General features: G+C 47.6%; 1 protein-coding gene across 10 annotated transcripts in view; it reads right to left on the minus strand.

The window, feature by feature from the left end:
• Nucleotides 1-20,516, minus strand: part of LOC130190950 (supervillin-like) — a 51,084-nt gene extending 30,568 nt beyond the window's left edge. For 3 of the 10 annotated variants that reach the window (XM_056410602.1, XM_056410596.1, XM_056410599.1), the window contains exons 1-16: nt 20,343-20,515; nt 18,817-18,880; nt 17,797-17,864; nt 17,652-17,709; nt 17,405-17,556; nt 16,582-17,308; nt 12,834-14,507; nt 11,234-11,407; nt 11,065-11,102; nt 9,765-9,826; nt 8,269-8,405; nt 8,128-8,187; nt 6,544-6,823; nt 5,105-5,170; nt 3,532-4,114; nt 1,131-1,485 (exon numbers count right to left, since the gene is read on the minus strand). In XM_056410602.1, the coding sequence (XP_056266577.1) occupies nt 1,131-1,485; nt 3,532-4,114; nt 5,105-5,170; nt 6,544-6,823; nt 8,128-8,187; nt 8,269-8,405; nt 9,765-9,826; nt 11,065-11,102; nt 11,234-11,407; nt 12,834-14,507; nt 16,582-17,308; nt 17,405-17,556; nt 17,652-17,709; nt 17,797-17,864; nt 18,817-18,880; nt 20,343-20,385 (4,541 nt within the window). In that variant the 5' untranslated portion in view covers nt 20,386-20,515. Of the gene's footprint in view, nt 1-1,130; nt 1,486-3,531; nt 4,115-5,104; nt 5,171-6,543; nt 6,824-8,127; nt 8,188-8,268; nt 8,406-9,764; nt 9,827-11,064; nt 11,103-11,233; nt 11,408-12,833; nt 14,508-16,581; nt 17,309-17,404; nt 17,557-17,651; nt 17,710-17,796; nt 17,865-18,816; nt 18,881-20,342 lie in introns of all 10 variants that reach the window. The other 7 variants (XM_056410601.1, XM_056410600.1, XM_056410603.1 and 4 more) reach the window with 6 other exon arrangements.
• Nucleotides 20,517-24,878: the final 4,362 nt, after the last annotated feature.

Raw genomic sequence — 24,878 nt, forward strand, 5'->3', positions numbered from 1 at the left:
CCTCCCTCCCTCCCTGACTCTCTCCTTCTCCCTCCCTCTCTCCCTCCCTCCCTCCCTGACTCTCTCCTTCTCCCTCCCTCCATCTTTCTCTCTCTCTCCCTCCCTCCCTGACTCTCTCCTTCTCCCTCCCTCCCTCCATCTTTCTCCCTCTCTCCCTCCCTCCCTCCCTGACTCTCTCCTTCTCCCTCCCTCCATCTTTCTCCCTCTCTCCCTCCCTCCCTCCCTGACTCTCTCCTTCTCCCTCCCTCCATCTTTCTCCCTCTCTCCCTCCTCCCAACGTAAAAAGCCGGAGTCATTAATGAAAATAATAAAGATCTGTGAGGAGCGAATGGATGAGAAAAATAAAAATAAACTCAAACTATATAATGTTGTTACTTCATAATTCAGAGAGAACAGACAGAAGAACTAAAGATGAGTCCTCACACCCTCCATGCTGAAGGCTACATCCCACGGAGAGAGAGAGGGAGCGAGAGAGAGAGAGAGGGAAAGAGAGGGAGGGAAAGAGAGGGAGAGAGAGAGAGGGAAAGAGAGAGGGAAAGAGAGAGAGGGAGAGAGGAAAGAGAGCGAGAGAGGGAGAGAGAGAGAGAGGGAGAGAGAGAGAGGGAAAGAGAGGGAGAGAGAGAGAGGGAAAGAGAGAGAGGGAAAGAGAGAGGGAAAGAGAGAGGGAGAGAGAGAGGGAGAGAGAGGGAAAGAGAGGGAGAGAGGGAAAGAGAGAGGGAAAGAGAGGGAGAGAGAGAGAGGGAAAGAGAGGAAGGAGAGAGGAAAGAGAGAGGAAGCAGAGAGGAAAGAGAGAGGGAGAGAGAGAGGGAAAGAGAGAGGGAAAGAGAGAGAGGGAAAGAGGGAAAGAGAGAGAGGGAGAGAGAGAGAGAGAGAGAGAGCATATCTTTGAGTGGGAGGAGAACGCAGCAAAGACAGGAAATAACCTCAAAATGCTCTCGCAATCTCTTCATTATTAACCTTATTACCCCTTCCTCTCTTTCCTCTCTTTCCTCTCTTTCATCTTTCTCCTCTCTTTCCTCTCTTCCTTCTCTTTCTGGGAGTGAGCACCTGAATATCACTGACGCTAAAACATGAACAAGGAAAGTGACGATAAAGATAAATAATGCGACGGCCCCCCGGCCCCCGCTCACCTCTCCCTGATGGACATCTGTTTGGACATGGCGTCAGACAGAAGCTCTCCGGACTCCGTCGGGGACGGAGGATCTCCAGAGCCGTCGCTGCGCCGCTCAGAGTCCTCGCCGGGGTCCGGGACCGCGGGCCGGGACCGGGGGGCCGGCTGCAGGTAGGGCTTCGGGAGCGGCTGGACGAACCCCTGAGGCCGGGGCTGCGTTTGAGGGGACGGGGCGAAGGGCCCGGGGGCCGTCGGCGGGGGCCCGACGTCGGCAGGAGGCCCGGGGAGAGCTTGAGGGTTCTGGAGGGCGCTTGACTCGTGGGCCACGGCCCTGGAGGACGCTGAGGCTGCCAGGGGCCCCGACAACAGCAGGTCTGAAACCAGAGGACAGATACACTTTCACACAAACTCTACCTTCCTGTCCCCTACCTTCCTGTCCTCTACCTTCCTGTCCTCTACCTTCCTGTCCCCTACCTTCCTGTCCCCTACCTTCCTGTCCTCTACCTTCCTGTCCCCTACCTTCCTGTCCTCTACCTTCCTATCCTCTACCTTCCTGTCCCCTACCTTCCTGTCCCCTACCTTCCTGTCCTCTACCTTCCTATCCTCTACCTTCCTGTCCCCTACCTTCCTGTCCCCTACCTTCCTGTCCCCTACCTTCCTATCCTCTACCTTCCTGTCCCCTACCTTCCTGTCCCCTACCTTCCTGTCCTCTACCTTCCTGTCCCACCTTCCTGTCCCCACCTTCCTGTCCCCACCTTCCTGTCCCCACCTTCCTGTCCCCACCTTCCATCCTCACCTTCCTGTCCTCACCTTCCTGTCCCTCCATCCTGCTTCCTGTCCTCTACCTTCCTGTCCCTCACCTTCCTGTCCCACCTTCCTGTCCCCACCTTCCTGTCCCCTCACCTTCCTATCCCATCCTGTCACCTTCCTGTCCCCCACCTTCCTGTCCCACCTTCCTGTCCCCACCTCCTGTCCCACCTTCCTGTCCTCTCTACCTTCCTGTCCTCTCACCTTCCTGTCCTCTACCTTCCTGTCCCACCTTCCTGTCCCTCACCTTCCTGTCCTGACCTTCCTGTCCTCACCTTCCTGTCCCTCACCTCCTGTCCCCACCTTCCTGTCCCTCACCTTCCTGTCCTCACCTTCCTGTCCCTACCTTCCATCCTCCACCCTCCCACCTTCCCTTCCTGTCCCCACCTTCCTGTCCCCTCACCTTCCTGTCCTCTACCTTCCTGTCCCCTCACCTTCCTGTCCCCACCTTCCTGTCCCCACCTTCCTGTCCCCACCTTCCTGTCCCCACCTTCCTATCCTCACCTTCCTGTCCTCTACCTTCCTGTCCCCACCTTCCTGTCCCACCTTCCTGTCCCCACCTTCCTGTCCTCTCACTTCCTGTCCCATATCCTTCCACCTTCCTGTCCCCACCTTCCTGTCCCCTACCTTCCTATCCTCTACATTCCTGTCCTCTACCTTCCTGTCCCCTAACTTCCTGTCCCCTACCTTCCTATCCTCTACCTTCCTGTCCCCTACCTTCCTGTCCCCTACCTTCCTATCCTCTACCTTCCTGTCCCCTACCTTCCTGTCCTCTACCTTCCTGTCCTCTACCTTCCTGTCCCCTACCTTCCTATCCTCTACCTTCCTGTCCCCTACCTTCCTGTCCCCTACCTTCCTATCCTCTACCTTCCTGTCCTCTACCTTCCTGTCCCCTACCTTCCTATCCTCTACCTTCCTGTCCTCTACCTTCCTATCCTCTACCTTCCTGTCCTCTACCTTCCTGTCCTCTACCTTCCTATCCTCTACCTTCCTGTCCTCTACCTTCCTGTCCTCTACCTTCCTGTCCCCTACCTTCCTATACTCTACCTTCCTATCCTCTACCTTCCTGTCCTCTACCTTTCTGTCTCCTACCTTCCTGTCATGGAGGTGCTTTTATCTTTCTGTGCATGCATGAAAGACACACTCTGCAGGCGTAAATTGTCGCCCCCTACAGGCGGTGAGGCGGTGGTGCACGGGGACCACAGCCCCGGTGACAGTCGGCATGTCAGGAGAGGGGCTTCCTCTTTCTAGACAAAGAGGGCCACGAGGCAACATGCATGGGAGAAATATGCTAATGAGATGCAGCTTCAGACACCCTCTCTCTCTCTCCCTCACCCTCTCTTTCTCTCCCTCTCTCTCTCTCTCGCTCTCAGACAAATCCACTCCCCCCAGCTGTGACGAGTGTGTGTGGGAGCCCGCTGCACGAGACAATGAGGCTAATGAGAACAGACGCTTCTCCCTAGACATTTGATGTCACTTCTCTTTTTTTTGGTCACTCCCTTTCTCTCTCTTCCACACATCCCTCCTTTCACCCTCGGCCATTCACATCCCCCTTTTTTCTCCATTCCTCCACTACTTTTCCCTCCATCACACATCTCTGTAAGATCTCTTACCTGAGATGCCCGGCTGGCTCCTGCCGCCACCGCCGCTCTTCTCCTGCTCCTGTGTGGAGGAGCCGTGAGGAGCCTCCTCCTCCTCCTCCTCTTCCTCCCCCGGGCGCCCTCCTCTCCCTCCTCTCCCCCCTCCCTCGGCCCTCTCCTTCCTCTCCCGGGAGCGTCCGTCTGCGGCTCTTCGGTCGGGCTCCGGCTCCGAGTGCTGAGGCTGAGGATGCTGGTCCCGGTCGGGGGAGTGCAGCTTTCCCTCAACGCTGCCGTCTCGGACCTCTCCTCTGGCTCCTCCCTCCTGTCTCCCCCGAACCACCTCCTCCTCCTCCCGACGCTCTCTCCAGAGAGGGGAGGAGGAGCGCGGCTCGGGGTGGCCCGGCTCTTCGCTCTGGGTCATGGAGAAATACATCAGCGCCCTCTCCTGGCGGCCGCTCGACGCGCCAGCAGCCTGTTGTCGGGCAGGGATGCAGGGCACGCCGCCGCCGCACGTCATGGTTACCGTGGAGACGGTGGCTTGGGAGGTGACGGCCGCCACGGACCGGATCAGGGAGGCGGACAGCGGCTCCAGTTTGAGAGCGCCGCCGCTCTTCAGCTGCAGGACACAGCAGGAACCGTGTGAGACGTGCGGGGGATGGACAGAATGACAAGAGGAGGGATGGAGGGCGAGTTAGAGGTGGGTGGAGGTGTGTGTGCAGGTCATGGGGGGGGGGGGGGGGGGCAGCGGCAATGAAAGCAAATTAAGGGAGTTTGGGTTTTGCAGAATCTCTGACATTCACAAAATGGCAGCAGGAAGCCGAAAAAAAGACAAAACATTTGAGCTTTCAGTCGTCATCTGAAACTCAAAAGCTTCACGAACGATCGTTAACTCAACGTTTATATATATATATATATATATATAATCAGTTAAAATCGACATTTTGTACGTTTCATATTTCCAATAAATGTGATTTTTTTTGGCTTGAAGACAGGTACGTAACCTTCAAACGAGAGCTGGGTGATAGTTATGAAATCACATTAAACAAACACCATTGTCATATGTGATGATGCTTTGATGAGAGCTCATCATGATGAGGCTTTACGTGTTGATTTGACTGAAGGAGGGCAATCAAATAAGTTCATTAAATGATGTAACAGCCTCAGAGGTCAGTAACACACATCCATATGCATTATATTGAGATACGACCCACCTCCAGCACCAGAGGACTTAGAACAGGCCTTGGTGTCGACACACACACATACACACACACACACACACACACACACACACACACACACACACACACACACACACACACACACACACACACACACACACACACACACACACACACTCTGCTCGTTCAGTCTGGAGGAACCGGCTCAACGAACACGCTGAATGTTCGGAGCAATAATTCACATGCGTGTTTAGCGGCCGCCGAGCGAGAAGCTCGTGGACACACACCGGGCCCCACGGGCCGAGACAAGGCGGCGCCGGGCGCCAGCGGGGCCGATCGGGTGGATCAGAAGCGAGGGTTCGTTTGATGCAACCAATCAGAAGCTCCGTACAGGCAGCGGGGGGGAGAGGGGGGGGGGCGGGTCTTACGTGTTGTCCCCGATTGGCCTTTAAGTCACCACTACGCGGCGTGGAGGTTACCACCGGCTCAGCTTCCTGTGTGGACACCAGCGATTGGCTATGAACGGAGGTGAAGTCGACCAATCACAGAGCGTCTCACGCTGAGGACACTATCGGCGTATGGTGTATATATATATATTTATATGTGTATATACATTACCGTTCAAAAGTTTGGGGTCACTTAGAAATGTCTTTATTTTTCAAAGAACAGCACTGTTTTTTCAATAAAGATAACATTAATCAGAAATACCCTCTATACATTGTTAATGTGGTAAATGACTATTCTAGGTGGAAACGTCTGGTTTCTAATGAAATATCTCCAGAGGTGTATAGAGGCCCATTTCCATCAACTATCACTCCAGTGTTCTAATGGTACATTGTGTTTGCTAATCGCCTTAGAAGACTAATCTCTGATTAGAAAACCCTTGTGCAATTATGTTAGCACAGCTGAAAACAGTTATGCTGGTGATATAAGCTATAACTGGCCTTCCTTTGAGCTTGAAGTTTGAAGAACAAAATTAATACTAACCTTGTCAATGTCTTGACTATATGTTCTATGAAATGTTCAATTCATTTGTGTGAGGGTGTGTGAAGATGTGTGAAGGTGTGTGAGGGTGTGTGAAGGTGTGTGAAGGTGTGTGAAGGTGTGTGAGGGTGTGTGAAGGTGTGTGAAGGTGTGTGAAGGTGTGTGAAGGTGTGTGAAGGTGTGAAGGTGTGTGAAGGTGAGTGAAGGTGTGTGAAGGTGTGTGAGGGTGTGTGAAGGTGTGTGAAGGTGTGTGAAGGTGTGTGAGGGTGTGTGAAGGTGTGTGAAGGTGTGTGAGGGTGTGTGAAGGTGTGTGAAGGTGTGTGAAGGTGTGTGAAGGTGTGTGAAGGTGTGTGAAGGTGAGTGAAGGTGTGTGAAGGTGTGTGAAGGTGAGTGAAGGTGTGTGAAGGTGTGTGAAGGTGTGTGAAGGTGAGTGAAGGTGTGTGAAGGTGTGTGAGTGTGTGATGGTGTGTGAAGATGTGTGAAGGTGTGAGTGAAGGTGTGTGAAGGTGTGTGAAGGTGTGTGAAGGTGAGTGAAGGTGTGTGAAGGTGTGTGAAGGTGTGTGAAGGTGTGTGAAGGTGTGTGAAGGTGTGTGAAGGTGTGTGAGGGTGTGTGAAGGTGTGTGAAGGTGAGTGAAGGTGTGTGAAGGTGTGTGAAGGTGAGTGAAGGTGTGAAGGTGTGAAGGTGTGTGAAGGTGTGTGAAGGTGTGTGAGTGTGTGAAGGTGTGTGAAGGTGTGTGAAGGTGTGTGAAGGTGTGTGAAGGTGTGTGAAGGTGTGTGAAGGTGTGTGAAGGTGTGTGAAGGTGTGTGAAGGTGTGTGAAGGTGTGTGAGGGTGTGTGAAGGTCCGGATCAAGGAAACAGGAAGTGAACCTGTTCTTCTCTTACCTGCTCCACCTCCCCCTGGGTGATGGGCTGGGTCTGGAACCGGGCGCTGGCCCTGCGCTGCCGGGTGTCCCCCCGGACCCCCTCGGGGGTCTGGGCCGTGGGCCGGGTCAGCCGGTTGAAGAGCGCCATCTTTTCAGCCAAGGTGAGGGTGGACAGGTCCGGCTCCCTGGAGAACGGCTCCTGGCCGTCCCCCTCTGGACCAGCGCCGGGAGCCGGAACCGGTTCACGGCGGTCCGGGGTCTCCTTCTCCCGATCCTGGACCGCCGAGGAGGCCGGGACGCTGGGTAGCGACAGGGGGAGGGGGGTCATGGGGTGAGGGGTGGGTGTAACTCTTCTAAGAACCATTTGATTTCTGCTTAAGGCCGCCAGGACATTCAGATTTGAAGTAGTTAGAAAAGAGAATCTGTCCTCGTTGAATTTCAGTTTCTAAAAGATGTTTAATAAATTAAATAACGGAGCGGCGAGCACCTGCAGCAGATTACTGGCTGTAAGCAGATCAGCGTGAGATCATCATGTCGCACTCCGGGGGTTTGGAGACGTTCAACCGGCGAGCGACCTGCAGGACACGTGGACCTGAACGCGGCCTTTAACCGACTCGACCTCTGACCTCTCAGGAAGATACGCAACCTTGTTTTGTGACCTTTGGTGACAGGAAGTACCGAAGGAGTTCCTCCCCCTATAAGGAGCCCTGAGGCAAGACGCAGTTCAGCGCTGCCGCCAGCAGGGGGCAACAGAGAGTGAGATGACTCCCTACGTTTCAGTTTCATGTTCCTTTGTTGAAGATGTAAATAACTATAGATATAAATTAGCTTTGTTTAAAAATTATCTCGAGGGTGAAATAGTTCATATTTTATCTCCTCACTTTTTTAAATAGAGATATTTAAAGATGTAGATTAAAATGTGAAAAAAGGATTTTGGTCATTTCTTCTCCCAGAGGTCCATCTACTCAGCGTCGGAGTTACACCGGGGCAAAGGGGAAACTGCCCCTAAGAAATATAAGGTTGCCCCTGATATCACGAGGAGAGGCAACAGATGCCCCAGAATGTCCTCTAATAATTATAATAATTTAATAGCGTTTTGTTTTTGTTCTTTCTTGTGTGTGTCCTGTCTGTATTGCCTGTAGGTACACACAAACAAATCAATAAATATAATTTTTAATTGGGGAAAAAAACTAAAAAATAAGTTAAAATTGTTAATAGTTGTTTAAAAAATTTAATAACAATAAATAACCACAAACAAATAAGAATAAAATTGAATATGATTGTTTGAAAAAAATCTAAGAAAACACTTTTTTTGTCTTTTAATTGCCTTTTTTGTGACAATTGCTCATATACTGTAAGCTTAAATAAATATATTTATTATTTTATAACCAAGGCTAAATGTTATTTCACAAGTTTCAAAAAGTGCCCCAAATTTATTTTTAACTGCTCCTGGATTTCAGTCAGTGGGGAAAATAATGCCCCCTAAAAAATACGTAAATGTTCCTCCCTGCATCTCCTGTAATGCTTTCATTGAACTGGGATCACACGAGCACACGTATTATTGGGTATCTAAGACAGCTGACATGTGAGCAGCCGGCGGTACCTGATGCTGGACACAGCGCTGACGTGAGAGTAGCCGCTCCGAGGTTGAGACGACGATTCACTTGAGAAGAGGGAAAAGAAACTGTGAAATACAGATGAAGCAAAGAAAGACCTTCAAGTGGAGGAGGAGAGGAAGAGCCACCTGGAGGCGTGGACCACCTCCTTGTTGGTGACGGGCTGAGTGTGAGACCGGTCCTGGACTCTCCTCAGCCGCCGGTCCACGGCAGCGTTTCGAGAGCGCGGTTTGGGAATGTTTCCGTCCGACGTCCTCTCCAGCTCCTGGAGGGACGCGTCAGGAACACGTCAGGACTTTCACTTTTTTAGAAAAGCTAAATGATGTTTTAGAGAAGTTATATACAAAGGGAGAGTATTCAGACCCCTTTAAAATGCAGCCATTTGCTAAAATCAGAAAAGTTCATTGTATTTCTCATTAAACCTTCAGTTACTGTTAATACTTGACAGAAAAAAAAAGAAATGTGGACATTTTTGCAAATTTATTAAAAGAGTAAAAACTGAAATATCACATGGTCATAAGTATTCAGACCTTAATAAGAAATAAAATTAACTTTTTTGATTTTAGCAAATGGCTGCAATGAAACAAAGAGTGAACATTTTAAAGGGGTCTGAATACTTTCTGTACCCACGAAAAAAGTTTATTTTATTTCTCATTAATCACTCCGCACCCCATACGGACAGAAACAAAACAGAAATGTAGAAATTTCTGCAAATAAAATGAAATATCACAAAAACTACTCCACACTGAGCAACGGCTCTGAATACTTAGGACCATGTGATATTTCAGTTTTTATTTTGTAATAAATGTTTTTTTTTAAATTGACATTTCTTTTTTTTTCTATTCAGATGGGGCGCTGTTTGTACATTAATGAGAAATAAAATTAACTTTTTTGATTTTGGCAAATGGATGTAATGAAACAAAGAGAGAACATTTTAAGGGGTCTAAATACTTTCTGTACCCAACAAAAAAGTTCATTTTATTTCTCATTAATGTCACTCAGCACCCCATACAGACAGAAACAAAACAGAAATGTAGAAATTTCTGCAAATAAAATGAAATATCACAAAAAGTACTCGACACTGAGCAAAGGCTCTGAATACTTAGGACCATGAGATATTTCATTTTTTATTTTTTAATACATTTACAAAAAATTCTAAATGTTTCTGTTTTTTCCTATCCAGATGTGGTTCTGAATGAGAAATAAAATGAACTTTTTTAAATGTTAGCAAATGGCTGCAATGAAACAAAGAGTGAACATTTCAAAGGGGTCTGAATACTCTCCGTACCCACTGTATATTTGAAGCTATTGAATAAACTACACAAAAGCAAAAATATGAACGAAGCCCTCTGCTTTTAGTTTTTGAGATTAAGATCAAGAAACATACAAAAATAAACAGTATAAAAGTTAACTGAGCCACCAGAGAGATACGAGGTGCTCTTGTTTCTATAAACATTGGAACACGTGTTTGTTTGCATGGTTTTTTTAACCACGAGTCTTTACCTGCAGTGATCGTACCCGTGTCCTCTTACTGTATTTTACATATTATTGTTGTATTTGTAATTGTTGCTTTATGGACTAAAATAACGATTTAATCATGTGTTTCATGAGGCAGGAAGTGTACCCTGAAGAGAGACCTCTTGGCGGCCACGCTCATCTTGGCTCTGTCGTCGACTTTCCCTTCTTCTGGAAAAGGAAAGAGAGAATAAATAAATACTTTAAACTTATTATGACATGTGCATTCCTGCTGATCAGGCACGTGCACAGATAGAGCCCTAGTGGTGCTCAAGCTCCGCCCCTTTGCCCTGGATGAGTAAAGTGCCCTTTTTGCTGGAGACACATTTTTTTTATTCATCCGTATTTAAGAATAAAAGTTACTCTCTCGGTCATCAAGTCCCCCCAAATGTGTTTTAATATCCGACGGGGCATTTATTTGAGTTCTTGTGAGAATTTCGCCCTGACCCGCTCCGCGGCGCTCACGAGCCCCCCCCCCCCTCCTCTCCCTCCCCCCGCCGCGCCCCTCCCTCCTCCCTCCTCCTCCTCCACTTCCTCCTCCGCGCAGGTCTCCTCGTGCCACCGAACGGCTGCACCTCCTTCTCCTCTGACCCGCAGCACCAGACACACAGGTCATGACGCTGTTTGTCCCCTGACGGTGTTTTGTGATAAATCAACCACAACATTAGCGCTGCTGAAAACATGACGTCACAACTGGTCCGACGTTTCCTAAAAAAATAAACAAACAAAAACTCTGTGATTTCAAAGCCTCGTCCAGCTGTTTACTGACGTTAGTTATGTTTAAAGAATAGAGAGAGGGAGAGAGAGAGAAGAGAGAGAGAGGGAGAGAGAGAATTCAAGAGAAAAGAGAGAGAGGGAGAGAGGAGAGAGAGAGAAAAGAGAGAGAGGGAAGAGAGAGAAATAATTCTTATTCCGTTCTATTCAACAGGGGCTAGTCTAGGATTTGCGTGGCCAGACTGAAAAAAAATCATAAGGCCTCTCTTGTTCAGAGGGCCGGGCCAAATGTGGAGGCGGGCCGTATCCGGCCCGCGGGCCTTAGTTTGAGCTCTTGGCTGTTGATGTCTATCAATATCGCTCATTTTGAAAATGACGTCAGAGGGCAATACGGATCCGTATCAGACCAGCGAGGAGGGCAATACGTGGCTGGCATGACGCCCATTAGCCAATCAGAACGCTTTTACTGTCATTGCTATATAATAATTCATCTTTATTCATAAAGAAAATGCAAGCTAGCGGTCTGATGCTGCCCAGAGGAAACGCAGTTCGAGGACAGCTCCATCAGTGTATTGATGCTTATGCTTCAACTCTGTCATAATTTATTTTTTTGGCATTGGGTGCCCTTTTTTTTGGTTTGAGCACCTGCCCCCCAAAATGTCTGTGCACGTGCCTGCTGCTGATCCTGAACTCACCTTTGGGATCCTGGAGCTGAGACGGGCTGAGGCGAGACCTGCAGGAGACAAGAACAGACGTCAGCGTTTGAGACGTTTGAGGAGCCGTGACGAGATCATCCGGATCCGACCCAGAACCGCTCTCCACCCCGCGAGGAACAAATGATCAACAAGAGCCCCCCACCGGTACCTATCTGACTCCAGCCGCTCTGCAGACGTGATGGGCTGGGTCCTAAACCTCTCCGACATGCGGCCGTCTCCCGGGGCGAGGTAGCGCAGAGGCCTCCGAGCCCCCCGGTCCCGATCGGCGCCGCCAGCCGGGTCTACTACCTCCGGCGCCGGAAGATCCACTTTAGTGGTCTCGCTTTTTTTGTGTGGATTTTTAGAAAGATTGACGAGGGACAACAAAAGAGGGAGAAGTAGAAGTGGAGGAAGCTATTAGCGTAGTTTGGGGTTTTTAGTGGTTTACCAGAACCTGCAGTCGAGTTAGAAGAACGGGTCTCACACACACTTCTCAGAGGTCAACATGCAGCACGACGACGGGGTCAGATCAGACTATCAATGCAAACGCACACAGAGAGACTCACAAGTGAAAACTCGAAGATTCACAAGTGAAGACTCGAAGATTCACAAGTGAAGACTCGAAGATTCACAAATGAAAACTCGAAGATTCACAAATGAAAACTCGAAGATTCATTAATGAAAACTCGAAGATTCACAAGTGAAAACTCGAAGATTCACAAATGAAAACTCGAAGATTCACAAATGAAAACTCGAAGATTCACAAATGAAAACTCGAAGATTCACCAATGAAAACTCTAAGATTCACAAATGAAAATTCGAAGATTCACCAATGAAAACTCTAAGATTCACAAATGAAAACTCGAAGATTCACAAATGAAAACTCGAAGATTCATTAATGAAAACTCGAAGATTCACAAGTGAAAACTCGAAGATTCACAAATGAAAATTCGAAGATTCACAAATGAAAACTCGAAGATTCACAAATGAAAACTCGAAGATTCACAAATGAAAACTCGAAGATTCACCAATGAAAACTCTAAGATTCACAAATGAAAATTCGAAGATTCACCAATGAAAACTCTAAGATTCACAAATGAAAATTCGAAGATTCACAAATGAAAACTCGAAGATTCACAAACGAAAACTAGAAGATTCACAAATGAAAACTCAAAAATTCACAAATGAAAAGAGAGCAGCAGTCAACCCACGGAGATAAGACCGGCCCCTTGAAAATGAGGGCACCATCTGATTGGCTACGAATAGGTCCGTGTTAAAAAAGAAACACAGTTACGGATTGAGCCACTGCAGGAGAGTCTCATACATCCGTATATCTGTGTGTAGAGATCCACAAATAAATGTGTGAATTGTTCTGTGAGCATTTGTGAATCTTCGAGTTTTCATTTGTGAGTCTTTGCGTTTTCCTTCGTGAGTCTCTCTGTGTGCGTTTGCAGTGATCGAGACTGATCCGACCCCGTAGACGACTTCCCTACAAGTAAGTTCAGCTCCAGAGAACAAAACCTGAACGTGATGACGGTAGAGGTCACGGTAGAGGTCACGGTAGAGGTCACAGTAGAGGTCACGGTAGAGGTCACTGCGATACACCAGGACACAAATTCATGCCACAGAACCATTCCATCAGCATTCATTATGTCCTCTGATCACAGAGGATTACGGCTCACTGATGCAGAGTTAGACGGTTATTTAGTGATGCAACACAGAAGCCCATGCCCCTCCCCCCCCCCTCCCCCTTCCCCCGGTGGACCTACAACTCGGGTTTCCGGTTGGCGTTCTCCAGATACGAGTGTCGCAGCTGCGCCACGGACACCCTGGTGTCCAGGGCGTCCGTCTCCCCGTCGGGCGGCGGCGTCGGCGCGGCCCTCAGCGCCTCCCTGCAGGCCGCCGCCCTCTCCATGCGGGACGTGGTCGAGCCCACGTCGGACATGGCGCGGGTTCTCATCTTGGGTCTGGGCCCGGCGCCCATCTCCTCGCTTCTTTGGTTGGCCCGCGGCAAAGACGAGCGCTTCTGGAGATCGACGGCCGAGTCCGACATCTGGTTCCCCGAAGGCTCAAAGTCCAGGAGGAGCTCTTGTGGATTTCTCCGGAAGTCTCGCTGATGATTTGGAGGCTCTTGGCGTTGGAGGTCGAACTCCTGAAGTCTTTGAGGGAGCCGTTGAGGCTCTGGAGGCTCTGGAGGCCGGTCGTACTGATGCGGAGTTGGAGGCTCTTCCTGTTGTCTCTTTCTGGGTTCATACTGTAGTGGCGTTGGAGGCTCTTCCTGTTGTCTCTTTCTGGGTTCGTACTGTTGAGGCGTTGGAGTCTCTTCCTGTTGTCTCTTTCTGGGTTCGGACTGAAGTGGCGTTGGAGGCTCTTCCTGTTGTCTCTTTCTGGGTTCATACTGTAGTGGCGTTGGAGGCTCTTCCTGTTGTCTCTTTCTGGGTTCGTACTGTAGTGGCGTTGGAGTCTCTTCCTGTTGTCTCTTTCTGGGTTCGTACTGTAGTGGCGTTGGAGGCTCTTCCTGTTGTCTCTTTCTGGGTTCGTACTGTTGAGGCGTTGGAGGCTCTTCCTGTTGTCTCTTTCTGGGTTCGTACTGATGCGGCGTTGGAGGCTCTTCCTGTTGTCTCTTTCTGGGTTCGGACTGAAGTGGCGTTGGAGGCTCTTCCTGTTGTCTCTTTCTGGGTTCGGACTGAAGTGGCGATGGAGGCTCTTCCTGTTGTCTCTTTCTGGGTTCGGACTGAAGTGGCGTTGGAGGCTCTTGCTCTCGATGGTAGGTAGGCTCTGAGGGTTGCTGGAGTACGACGGTGAGGGAAGGCTGCGTAGACCTAAACAATCTCTCCTCTTCTCTATCGTGTCTCGAGAGATGCTCTCGCCCTCTTTCCCTGATCCTCTCGACGTTCCTCTCCCTCGGTCTCTCCCGATCCCAGTCTTCCTCGCCCCGACCAGTCCTTCTCCGTTCCGGGCTTCGGTCCTGCCGGTCCGAGTCCTCGCTCCGCCCCCCGCGAGGTTCGTCCACGCTCTTTTCCCTCCGGCGGATCTCCGAGGGCAGAACGGCTTTGCGGCTCTTCAGTAGGCCCTTCGTGTTGGCCTCTTCCTGCAGGGCCTGCCGGGCCTCCAGTCTCACCTCCATGTGGGTGGCGTGGAGTTGGTCGGCGCTCACCCTCCTTCGCGGTTGCACCTCAGGAGATCCAGGGAGTTTGGCAGAAGCCGTCGGGGCAGGGAGGGCCAGATAGGGCTGAGAGTCCACGGCGGGGCCGGTGTGTCGGTACTCCGGGACGGAGAGGGGGCGGGCCGCTTGGCGGCCTTTGCTGGGCCGAGGCTGGGGGGCGGTCCTTTGTGGGGCGAACAGAGCGGAGTTCCCCTGGGGGCGGTGTCGGTTCCCCTGGTGCTCGTCTGGACTCCAGTCGGGTGTTTCATCCCCGGACAATCGTTCTCTTACCCGGATTCTTGGGGAAATAAACGGATAAAAGGCGGACACTGAGACTCCAGTTCAGTTAAAGACCGTTCGGCATTCTCAGAACTACAAAAACTCAAACAAGAGGCGACTAAAAGACCATAATAAGCTTTTAATCCCAAGGACCACAAGGAACATGATTAAATATATACACGAGCCAATGTACTACATATTTTGCTCTAGCTGCCGGTATTGCGAAAGCCTCTTATCGTATAAACGTTTATGAAACAAGAGATCACGGGACCAACTGGAGCTCAAAGACCCTACAGTCAAATTGCCAGAAGAACAAGTAGCACCATGCCCTGGGTTTCCGTCCGTCTCTCTCTCTCTCAGCCAAACTATTTGCATCTCCAACCTTCTGACCCCCTGGTAGCCAAAGGTTCCTGTAATCTCGTTGTGGACCACTAAGCCAGACATAATCGACGGGCCTCTGCTTCATCTGACGTGGCATGAAGGACTTACACAGCGCTCGTTGCTACATGAGCGCACGCTAACGCTAGTTAGCACGGGCAGCCGGTGAGGCCACGAAGACATGCGATCGATTGCAATCGATCCGAATGTCTTGTTTGCTTGTGTGAGCCAATGAACTCAATGAAGCTCTATAACACCCTCTAGAGAGGTTCGTCTCCACCACGTTGGATTACACCTGTCCACGCGGCTCAACGTGCAGCGAGCTCACGTATCTGGGCCACGGTCCAGTCCAGAAATACACAAATACTCAACGACTTTAATGGAGAAAAAAAACAAAAAGATTTCTGGCGATCCGTTTCTTTCTAGAATCCATTCGGCACCGAAACGGATGCACAAAAAACCATCTCATTTTACGCAAAAGACGATGTCACGGGGTACCCGGGTGTAATTTCATAGGAGTTAATGGGCCAGAATCTGAAAAAAGAGAGGGGGGGGGGGGAGCGCGGCATCAGCTGACAAGTGCTGAGTCAGACTGGGGGGGGGGGGGCATCGACCTGACTTCTCTGGATCACTACCTCCTCTCAACACAGTCACGGCTAATTAAACGAGGCTCATGGCAAGAATTCAACCAAACCATTTCTACGTTTTAGGGATGAATTCACAATTCTTTTTTCTTATAAAGGGTGACTTTCAGGCCGAGACTCACTTTTGATATTTTTGACTTGAATAAATGTGACGTTAAAATGAGAAGTCGGTCTTCAGTGAATCCGTCTCGTGGATACACTGAAGACTAGATTAGCGGTGACGGCGTGCCGGTTGGAGGGTTTAAATCCCACTTCGCTCCGACGGACTCAAAGATGACGCGGCGACAGCGTTAAACCCTCGAGGGGAAACCCTCCTCAGAGATTAGAGCACAGGGAGCAGCTGTGATCAGCTGAACTGTAATCGTGGTTATTTGAACACGTTACAGGTGAGGATCAGTTTAAAATGTGCACTCTGGTCATCAAAGTGAGACGATGTTACTAGTTGACCTTCACATGAATTGATAATTATATTAATAATATGACATTATTCATAAAGGTTATTTTCTCTATTTCAATCTGTCTATTTTTCTCTAAATGACTCATCTCTCTTGTGGTATCGTATTAAAGTGTTACGCTATATAAAGTGACATAAGCTGGTAAATCGGGGTCTCCTCTCGGGCCAAGCAGGGAAACCACATCCCCTCCAGAACAACCTCCCCCCAGAGACCGTCTCCGGGTGGAACCGGACCCGGACCCGGACCCTGGGGACTGGCAGCGGGCTAGTTTAGCTCATTATGGTTTTTTAAATGGTTTTGGACGTGGACGAGTCTAAAAACTGTCAGGAAAACAGGTTCCATGGTTTAAACACATCAGACTCCTCATGGACCACGGGCGGCTTCACCCCGACCCGGAGAGGAATGAGTACCGGCTCGGGATCAGGAGTTTGTGTTTAAAAAGAGAGTTTCTGCACAATAAAATGAAATAAAAAGGAATAACATAGGTGGCATGGACACAAAAAGGTCTTGTGTGACTTGAAAGGAGCTAAATGAAAAATTGGGAGCATTTGCATTGACTCTTCACGGCTCTCAAACCGTTTCTGTGGATACGATGGAGCGCTTTCTGTGAACTCACCCCTGTCGGCTGAGGATGCTCTGGGCCTGCTGCTCGATGAACAAGTCCCCCGGTGAGACGCCGTACCGAGGGCAGGGCAGCGAGGCCCGGCGGGCGGCGCGAGGGGAGCCGGGCACCCCGCCGACGCTGTGGTCCCTGGTGGAGGCGGGGCTTAACTCCTGATAGGCGGCGTCCTGCCGCTGCAGCTCCTGGGTTCTGGATCTGGAGGCGACCGAGCGCTCGGCGGGCGCGCCGCGCCGGTGGTTCTCCGTGTTCATCGCCCTCTCCCGCTGCGAAAAACGCCTGGGCCTTTCCGGCGTCGGGGGCGGGGCTTGTTTCGAGGAGGTGGAAACGGGGGCGGGATCCGGGTGAGTGCTCGTGTAAACCCGGCCCGCTCCAGCGCCGCACGCCGTCGTTCCTCGTCTCTGTTCCTCGGCCTCCCGCCCGGACGCCGCTTGCCGGTCGGCGCCGTTGGCGTCGCGGCGAGGCCAGTAGCGCGGCGCGTAATCGAGCTCCGCCTCCTGGTCCAGGAGGATGCCGTAGCGCTCCGACAGCTGGCGGCGGCGCTCCGCCTTGTAGCGGGCGATGCGTTCGGCCTTTGAGCTGAGGCTGGAGGGGTCGGATAACGCCACGGGGTCCACGTACACCAAGGCGGGCTCCGGACGCACGCCGCCACCTTGGCCGGATCGGTCCAGAGACGACAGCTTCCTCGGGGGCGCCGCCGACTCCTCTCGGCTGTAGCGCCTCACTGCGGGAGAATAGAGGAAGACAATCGATTACGCTCCGGAAAACCGGCGATCCAAGTCCGACTGAAGGCGCCGCCGTTGGCCGATGCCGCGCTCACCCGTCACGCGGGGCTCGCAGGGGTCCGAGGCGCGGGTGTACCGCGGCGGGTCCTCCTCCAGCATCCTGTTGGCGACCAAGCCGCCGGGCGCCGGCGTCGGGGGGGCGGCGTCGCTCTCCACGCCCTCCAGGCGGCGTGCGATCCTCTCCTTCCTGTCGACGGGGGGAGATGGGTGGGCAGAGAGGTCAAAGGTCAGAGCGGCTGTATATAGTCAAGACAGGCGAGAGCAGCGAGCCCCGGAAGTCACCTGTTCATTCCCAGGTGCTTGGCGACGGCTCCCTCAAAGTGTTTCTTCAGCTCTGAAACTGAATGTTAGAACAAAGCAAAACGTCATGCTTCGTAAAAACAACAACAACAACAACAACAACAACGAGATGTCTTCCGAGTCTCACCCTTGGGAAGGACAACCAGGAGTTTGGCATCTGAGTCTGAAACGCTCTTCACCAACACGGTCTGAAAACTGGAGTCACAACCTTTTATTACATCCTGACGACGTACGTCTGATGTGTCTTTACTGAGCGGTGAAGACATAAAGCATGAGTCTGCTCCGGACTCAGAGGCTGTTTCTTCCTGACTCTCCTCCAATGAGAAACACAGTCAAGGTCTTAATTAATGACATAACATATCACAATCAACGGGTCACTCAAAACAAACTATTGATATATAAATATATATATATAAATCAATATATATACATATATATATGTGTATATATATAGTTATACATATTTATACATATATATATGTATAAATATATATATATATCAATATATATATATTTATATATAAATATTTATACATATATATATATAAAATAAATATATATATTTATATAAAAATATGAATACATATATATATATAAATAATTATAGATATATATACATATTTATATATATATATTCTTTTTAATTTTTTAAACAGAAGCGATTTTCACTGATAAATTTCCAGTTTTTGACAAGATAACGTAAAAAAACAGATCGTGACACTTAAAATAAATAAATAAATAAAAGGACAGTTAAAGTCTTAATTAATATTAGTTTATAATTAATTAAAACAATTGATAGGTCACTCAAAACAAACTATGTCATGTATATATTTTTATTAAACAATTGATTCTTTATTTATTTTTAAGGACCAAATAAAGTAAAAATACTGCTTATGACACTTTAAATAAATAAATATATATATACTCCTGGAGGAGTTACAGCCTTAATGCCATGGCCACATAAAAAGGTGTGTTTTAGGATAAGCTGTTCCTTTCCATGCTTACTGCGCATAATGAGCTAAAGCAGTAAAGCCGATCCCCCTCCGAGGCCGAGACCTGAACGCTCCTAAGTCTTTATTTATTTTAACTACCTAACTATCTGATCTTTCTGTCATTCTGGTGATTGCAGAAAGAAACGAAGACTCACCTCAAGGTTTCTGTGGGCAGCGAGGCGGAGCTGCAGATCGTGCTCCGAGCTTTAGGTCCAGACTCTGTAATAACAATAATAATATGTTTTATAAACGTATGTTTTCCTGGTCAAGATGGACAAAGAATATAAAGTTAATGCCACGATGTTCGTGCGACACAATGCATGACAGCTGGAAGGTTTCATCCAGACCTGCAGTGTGAGAAACACACCGGGGAAATATAATGTTGCCCCTGATATCATGAGGAGAGGCAACAGATGCCCCCAGAATGCCCTCAAATAATTATAATTATTTAATAGAGATTTGTTTTTGTTCTTTGTTTTGTCTGTACACAAAAAATATTTTATATATATATATATGTGTATGTATATAAAATATATATATTATATATATATATGTGTGCATATATATATGTGTATATATATAAAATATATATATCTATATTATATATATACAATATATATATATATATATGTGTATATATATTATCTATATATATTATATATATGTGTATATAATATATAAATATATAAATAATATATATATAATCTTGAATTATAAATAAGTTATAGTTGAATATGATCGTCTGATTTATGTTTTCTGTTTGTTTTTTGTTCAAAGGATCTAAGAAAACACTTTAAATCTGTAGACTACTGCTTAATAATCTTATTATTGACATTTTAATGACAATTGCTCATATACTGTAAGCCTAAATAAGTATATTTATTATTTTTGTAAAAAAATTTAATGTATTTCACAAGTTTCAAAAAGAGCTCCCAATTTCAGTCGGTGGGAACAAAACTGCCCCCTAAATAATATATAGATGTCCTACCCTGGTCCTATTAGTTCATAACTGTTCATCAACCCGACCCTCTGTTCCTTCATGTCTCTTCCTTTCCTGTGAAGGCCTGAGTATGAGCAGTGAACTGTTGAGAGTACTGTTTCTTATTATTATTACAGCAGTTAAGACGTTCAGAGGGGTCCGATAATGGAAGTGTTCGGCCTTTAACTTCAATGATTCGTTATGAACGGGGATCAAAGTGCCCAGCGACCACGGGACGGCGGGGTGGAGGTCGAGGGGTCGAGGGCTTCGAGACACGAGCGAGGCCAGAGCCTCTGGGTCTGGTATCCTTATTTTATCCTATTTTGTGAAGGTTGTTTATCCCGTCCTTCACCTGCAGGCTGTGTGTTTATCAAGTGAGATCACACACACCTGTCGTAGTGGCAGAAATGACCTTTCACTAGAACACCCGTCCTTCAGAGAGTATCCCCAAATACTTCAAGGCGTCAGACGGTGGGAGGGGGGGGGGGGTATCCTCGTTTTATCGGATCCAACCAAGCAAACAGAAAAACCAACATCCACCTCATCATCATCATCGTCATCATCATCATCATCATCTATCACTGGGAAGGAGCTAAACTGCACGAGCCTCCCAAAGTCGGGTTACGCTGTGTTCGGCCTTCTGTAGCCCCCCCCCCCCCGAGGCCACGCCGAGCCCCCCCCCCCTCCGCCCAGAGGCCTTACCTTGGGTCACAAGGTAACTAGAGATCCACGGGTTGCGAAACATGTTTGAGAGGAAGAGGAGAAGAAGAAGAAGAAGAAGAAGAAGAAGGAGGACGCCGCGAGACTCCAACCTCCGGTGGCGGGCGGCGAGCGGGGATGACACACACACACACACACACAAGCAGAGTGACTGCCCCGGCTGCACGGCGAGCACAGACTACCTGTCACAAGGGATGTGTGTGTGTGTGTGTGTGTGTAAGCAGCTCAGGGCTCTAATCAGATTACAGGCAGAAATTAGCCTTGATGGTGAAAAACTGTGGAGCAGGATTGGAGGAGGGCGGTGTGTGTGTGTGTGCGTGTGTGTGCGTGTGCGTGTGCGTGTGTGTGTGTGTGTGTGTGTGTCCATCTCGCTGTGGTTGAGTGGTCTTGTGGTTGTTTGTCTCCCCGGCTCAGCGGGCTGAGTGGGCCACTGGGAGGACGACTCGTCGCGGTCCAATGGCTTTCACTGACGGTGCCGGCTCAGCCAATCGGAACGGCTCTAACGTGAACAGGTGCAGGAGCCTTTGATCATGACCGTACAGCTGGAAGAGAGCTCACTCTGGACTCGCTTTGGAGTCTAGCTCCTCGTCTGTCGGCTGCTTTTTCTCACCCGTTCACACACTCCTCCCCTCCCCCCCCACACACACACACACATAGACACACACACATGCACACACACACACACACAGTCTGCCTCCACTCCCCCGTTGACGCCCCTAATAAGGCAATATGTGTTGTGAGTGGCTGAGGTCACCGCTCGGTGTTTACCGGGAGGGGGGGGGGGGGGGGGCTCCCTTTCCTTCCTCAGATCTGTCCCCTCACCTTCATCCCTACTCCCTCCCTCATTCCTCCTCTCTCTTTTCCCTCCTCTCTTTCTTGCATTTCATTCTCTTTTCTTCTCCTTGATCTTCTTCTCTGCAACGAATAAGATGAACGCTCCCCGTCTGAGCGGTAACGCACACGGGCGCGAGACACGGACACCTAAAGCCTCCCAGTGAGGCGGGGGGGGGGGGGGGGGGGGGCGTGACAACATGTGAACTTGTGTCAGACCTCGTGACCTCATGACCTCATGGCCTCATGACCGGGACACAGACATCCGTCATCCGTTGACAAATTAGCGAAGGAGGTTCAGTTGCAATCTGCAAACCTCGCCAATAGAGGGCGCCACTTCCTACACGTCGCACCTTTTGAAAAGTCTCGTATCTCGTTGCACATTCGGCACCTTGTCAGTGTCCGAATGTACAGAACATCGATGATACCCGCCCCGACCTCTCAGGAGGCTTTCCATCCTCGTGGACAAGAGAGAAAAATATTATATTAATCAATCCATAAATTAATGATAGGACTGAAAGGACGGCAGCCTGTAAATGACAACTATCAATATCACTGAATGAGCCAACCAGTCAACAACAAAATAATATATATACTCCCGTTCAAAAGTTTGGGATCACCCAGACAATTTCGTGTCTTCCATGAAAAATCACACTTTTATTTATCAAATGAATATAAAATAAAGTCAAGACATTGACAAGGTTAGAAATAATGATTAATATTTGAAATATTAATTTTGTTCTTCAAACTTCAAGCTCAAAGGAAGGCCAGTTGTATAGCTTATATCACCAGCATAACTGTTTTCAGCTGTGCTAACATAATTGCACGGGTTTTCTAATCAGACATTAGTCTTCTAAGGCGATTAGCAAACACAATGTACCATTAGAACACTGGAGTGATAGTTGATGGAAATGGGCCTCTATACACCTCTGGAGATATTTCATTAGAAACCAGACGTTTCACCTAGAATAGTCATTTACCACATTAACAATGTAGAGAGTGTATTTCTGATTAATATTATCTTTATTGAAAAAACAGTGCTTTTCTTTGAAAAATAAAGTAATTTCTAAGTGATCCCAAACTTTTGAACGCTAGTGTATACACATATATATATATACACATACATGTATGCAATTTATATATATATACACACATATATATATATGCATATATATATACACACACATATATATATATGCATATATACACATATATATATGCATATATAAATATGCATATATATACACATACATATACAGGACTGTCTCAGAAAATTATAATATTGTGATAAAGTTCTTTATTTTCTGTAATGCAATTAAAAAAACAAAAATGTCATGCATTCTGGATTCATTACAAATCAACTGAAATATTGCAAGCCTTTTATTCTTTTAATATTGCTGATTATGGCTTACAGCTTAAGAAAACTCTAAAATCCTATCTCATAAAAGTTTTATATTTCCTCAGACCAAGTAAAAAAAAAGATTTATAACAGCTGAGTGTTTGTCAAGGCTCAGGAAACCCTTGCAGGTGTTTAAAGAATAAAAACTTGGCATATTTTCAGTTGATTTTATGAAATCAGAATGCACATGACATTTTTTTTTTTTGAATTAATTCCAGAAAAACTAAATCACAATAATATTCATTATATTTTTCTGAGAGTATCCTATATATATATATATATATATATATATATATATATATATATATATATATGTATACCATATATAATATAAACACCACAAGCATCTCTGGTGTGACTCCTGCATCAAAGCATCTTAGCTCTAGCTGCTGCTGTCTCAGCTCACACACATCATCATGGAAGCTTCACATCACATGACAGCTCAGCTGGCCTGAGCTCAGCTGCTCCACACTGTGCTGCTCTGGCGGGAGAGCAGCCTGCTGCTTTTATAATACAGATTTGATGTCTAAGTAGTTAATATTTTCTGCAAAAAAATAACAATGTCATGCATTCTGGTAAAATACAAATTGTTTTAAAATCCTATCTCATAAAATTTTAATATTTCCTCAGACCAAGTAAAAAAAAGATTTATAACAGCTGAGTGTTTGTCAAGGCTCAGGAAACCCTTGCAGGTGTTTCGAGTTAATTAGACAATTCAAGTGATTTGTTTAATACCCTACTAGTATACTTTTTCATGATATTCTAATATTTAGAGATAGGATATTTGAGTTTTCTTAAGCTGTAAGCCATAATCAGCAATATTAAAAGAATAAAAGGCTTGCAATATTTCAGTTGATTTGTAATGAATCCAGAATGCATGACATTTTTGTTTCTTTAATTGCATTACAGAAAATAAAGAACTTCATCACAATATTCTAATTTTCTGAGACAGTCCTGTATATTAGGGCTGTGAAACGATTACAATTTTTAATCAGGTTAATCACAGGTTTCTGTGGATTAATCATGATTAATCACATATATACATTTATACACAGGGGGGCACATAACTTGCTCACCAGTGCGCGCGCCGGCATCGGAGCTCTGCCGCGCGAGACGGAGATCGGAGTCGTGTTAACGTGACACTAGAGACAGAATGACATGCTGCTGGAGAGACGACCAACAACAGACGGATTGGAAGCTCATTCTGCGCATGCGTTAAATGCGTTAACAAATTTAACTAATTAATCCTGTAATTTAATCATAACGCGTTAACGCGTTATTTTTCACAGCACTAATATATATATTATATATATCAATGTTACGACATCCTAAATCTAATACGAGCCGCTCACTTCTCGCCGTGTTTTAACAACGTTCCCCCAAAGTGACTGTTCCCACACCTGGTGTAGAACAGCCATGCCGTTATTGATTTATTGGTAATAATAACCCTAACCCCTAACCCTCTGCAGCAGCTCCACGCTCGCCTGCCTTTATTAGGAGAAACGGTCCGGCCACACACACACTCATATAAACACACGAGTGGAGAGGAAGTGTGTGATCCAAGGTCTCTCACACACACACACACACACACACAGACCACAACATGGGTCAAGTGGGGAGCCCGAGGAGGAACCTTCCTCGTCCACTCCTCCCTTAAACGTTCCCCGTGTGGATGCAGATCCGCGTTCCTCTGCGCTGCCTTGCGTCAACTCGGCCGACACGGAGCTCCGAGAGCCGGCCTCCTCGGCTCTTATATGGAGACCGAGGAGATGAGGAGAGACACTCGGGGAGAGAGGGAGAGAGGGAGGGGAAGGGAGGAGAGAGGGAAGGAGGAGGCAGGAGGAAGAACTTCAAACCAGAAATGGTCTTTTGTCCATTCCCCGTGCAGAAAGCCGAGCGTTGACTTGAGCTTTTATTTTAAAAAACAACTAACACTGAGAAAACGACAACTTTGTATCTTATTGGTTGTATTATAAAGATACAAAGTACTTCCTTTGGCTCATTGTTGTCGTTTTCTCAGTGCGTTCGTTGTTTTTCAAAATAAAAGCTGGAAAAAAAGGGTCAAAGACACGAGAATGGGGCGCTTTTGGATCGACTCTGGTTGGCTCTCAACATGGCGCCAGCCTATTTCTAAACGTGCAGATAGCCAATCATTGGTTGGATTATAAAGACACAAAGTACTTTATTTGGCGCATTGTTGTCGTTTACTCACTGCGTTAGTTGTTTTTCAAAATAATAGCTAAAAAAAGGGGCAAAGACACGAGACTGGGGCGCTTTTGGATTGACTG

This window comes from Pseudoliparis swirei, unplaced genomic scaffold (assembly GCF_029220125.1).
Source record: "Pseudoliparis swirei isolate HS2019 ecotype Mariana Trench unplaced genomic scaffold, NWPU_hadal_v1 hadal_25, whole genome shotgun sequence".
NCBI lineage: Eukaryota > Metazoa > Chordata > Actinopteri > Perciformes > Liparidae > Pseudoliparis > Pseudoliparis swirei.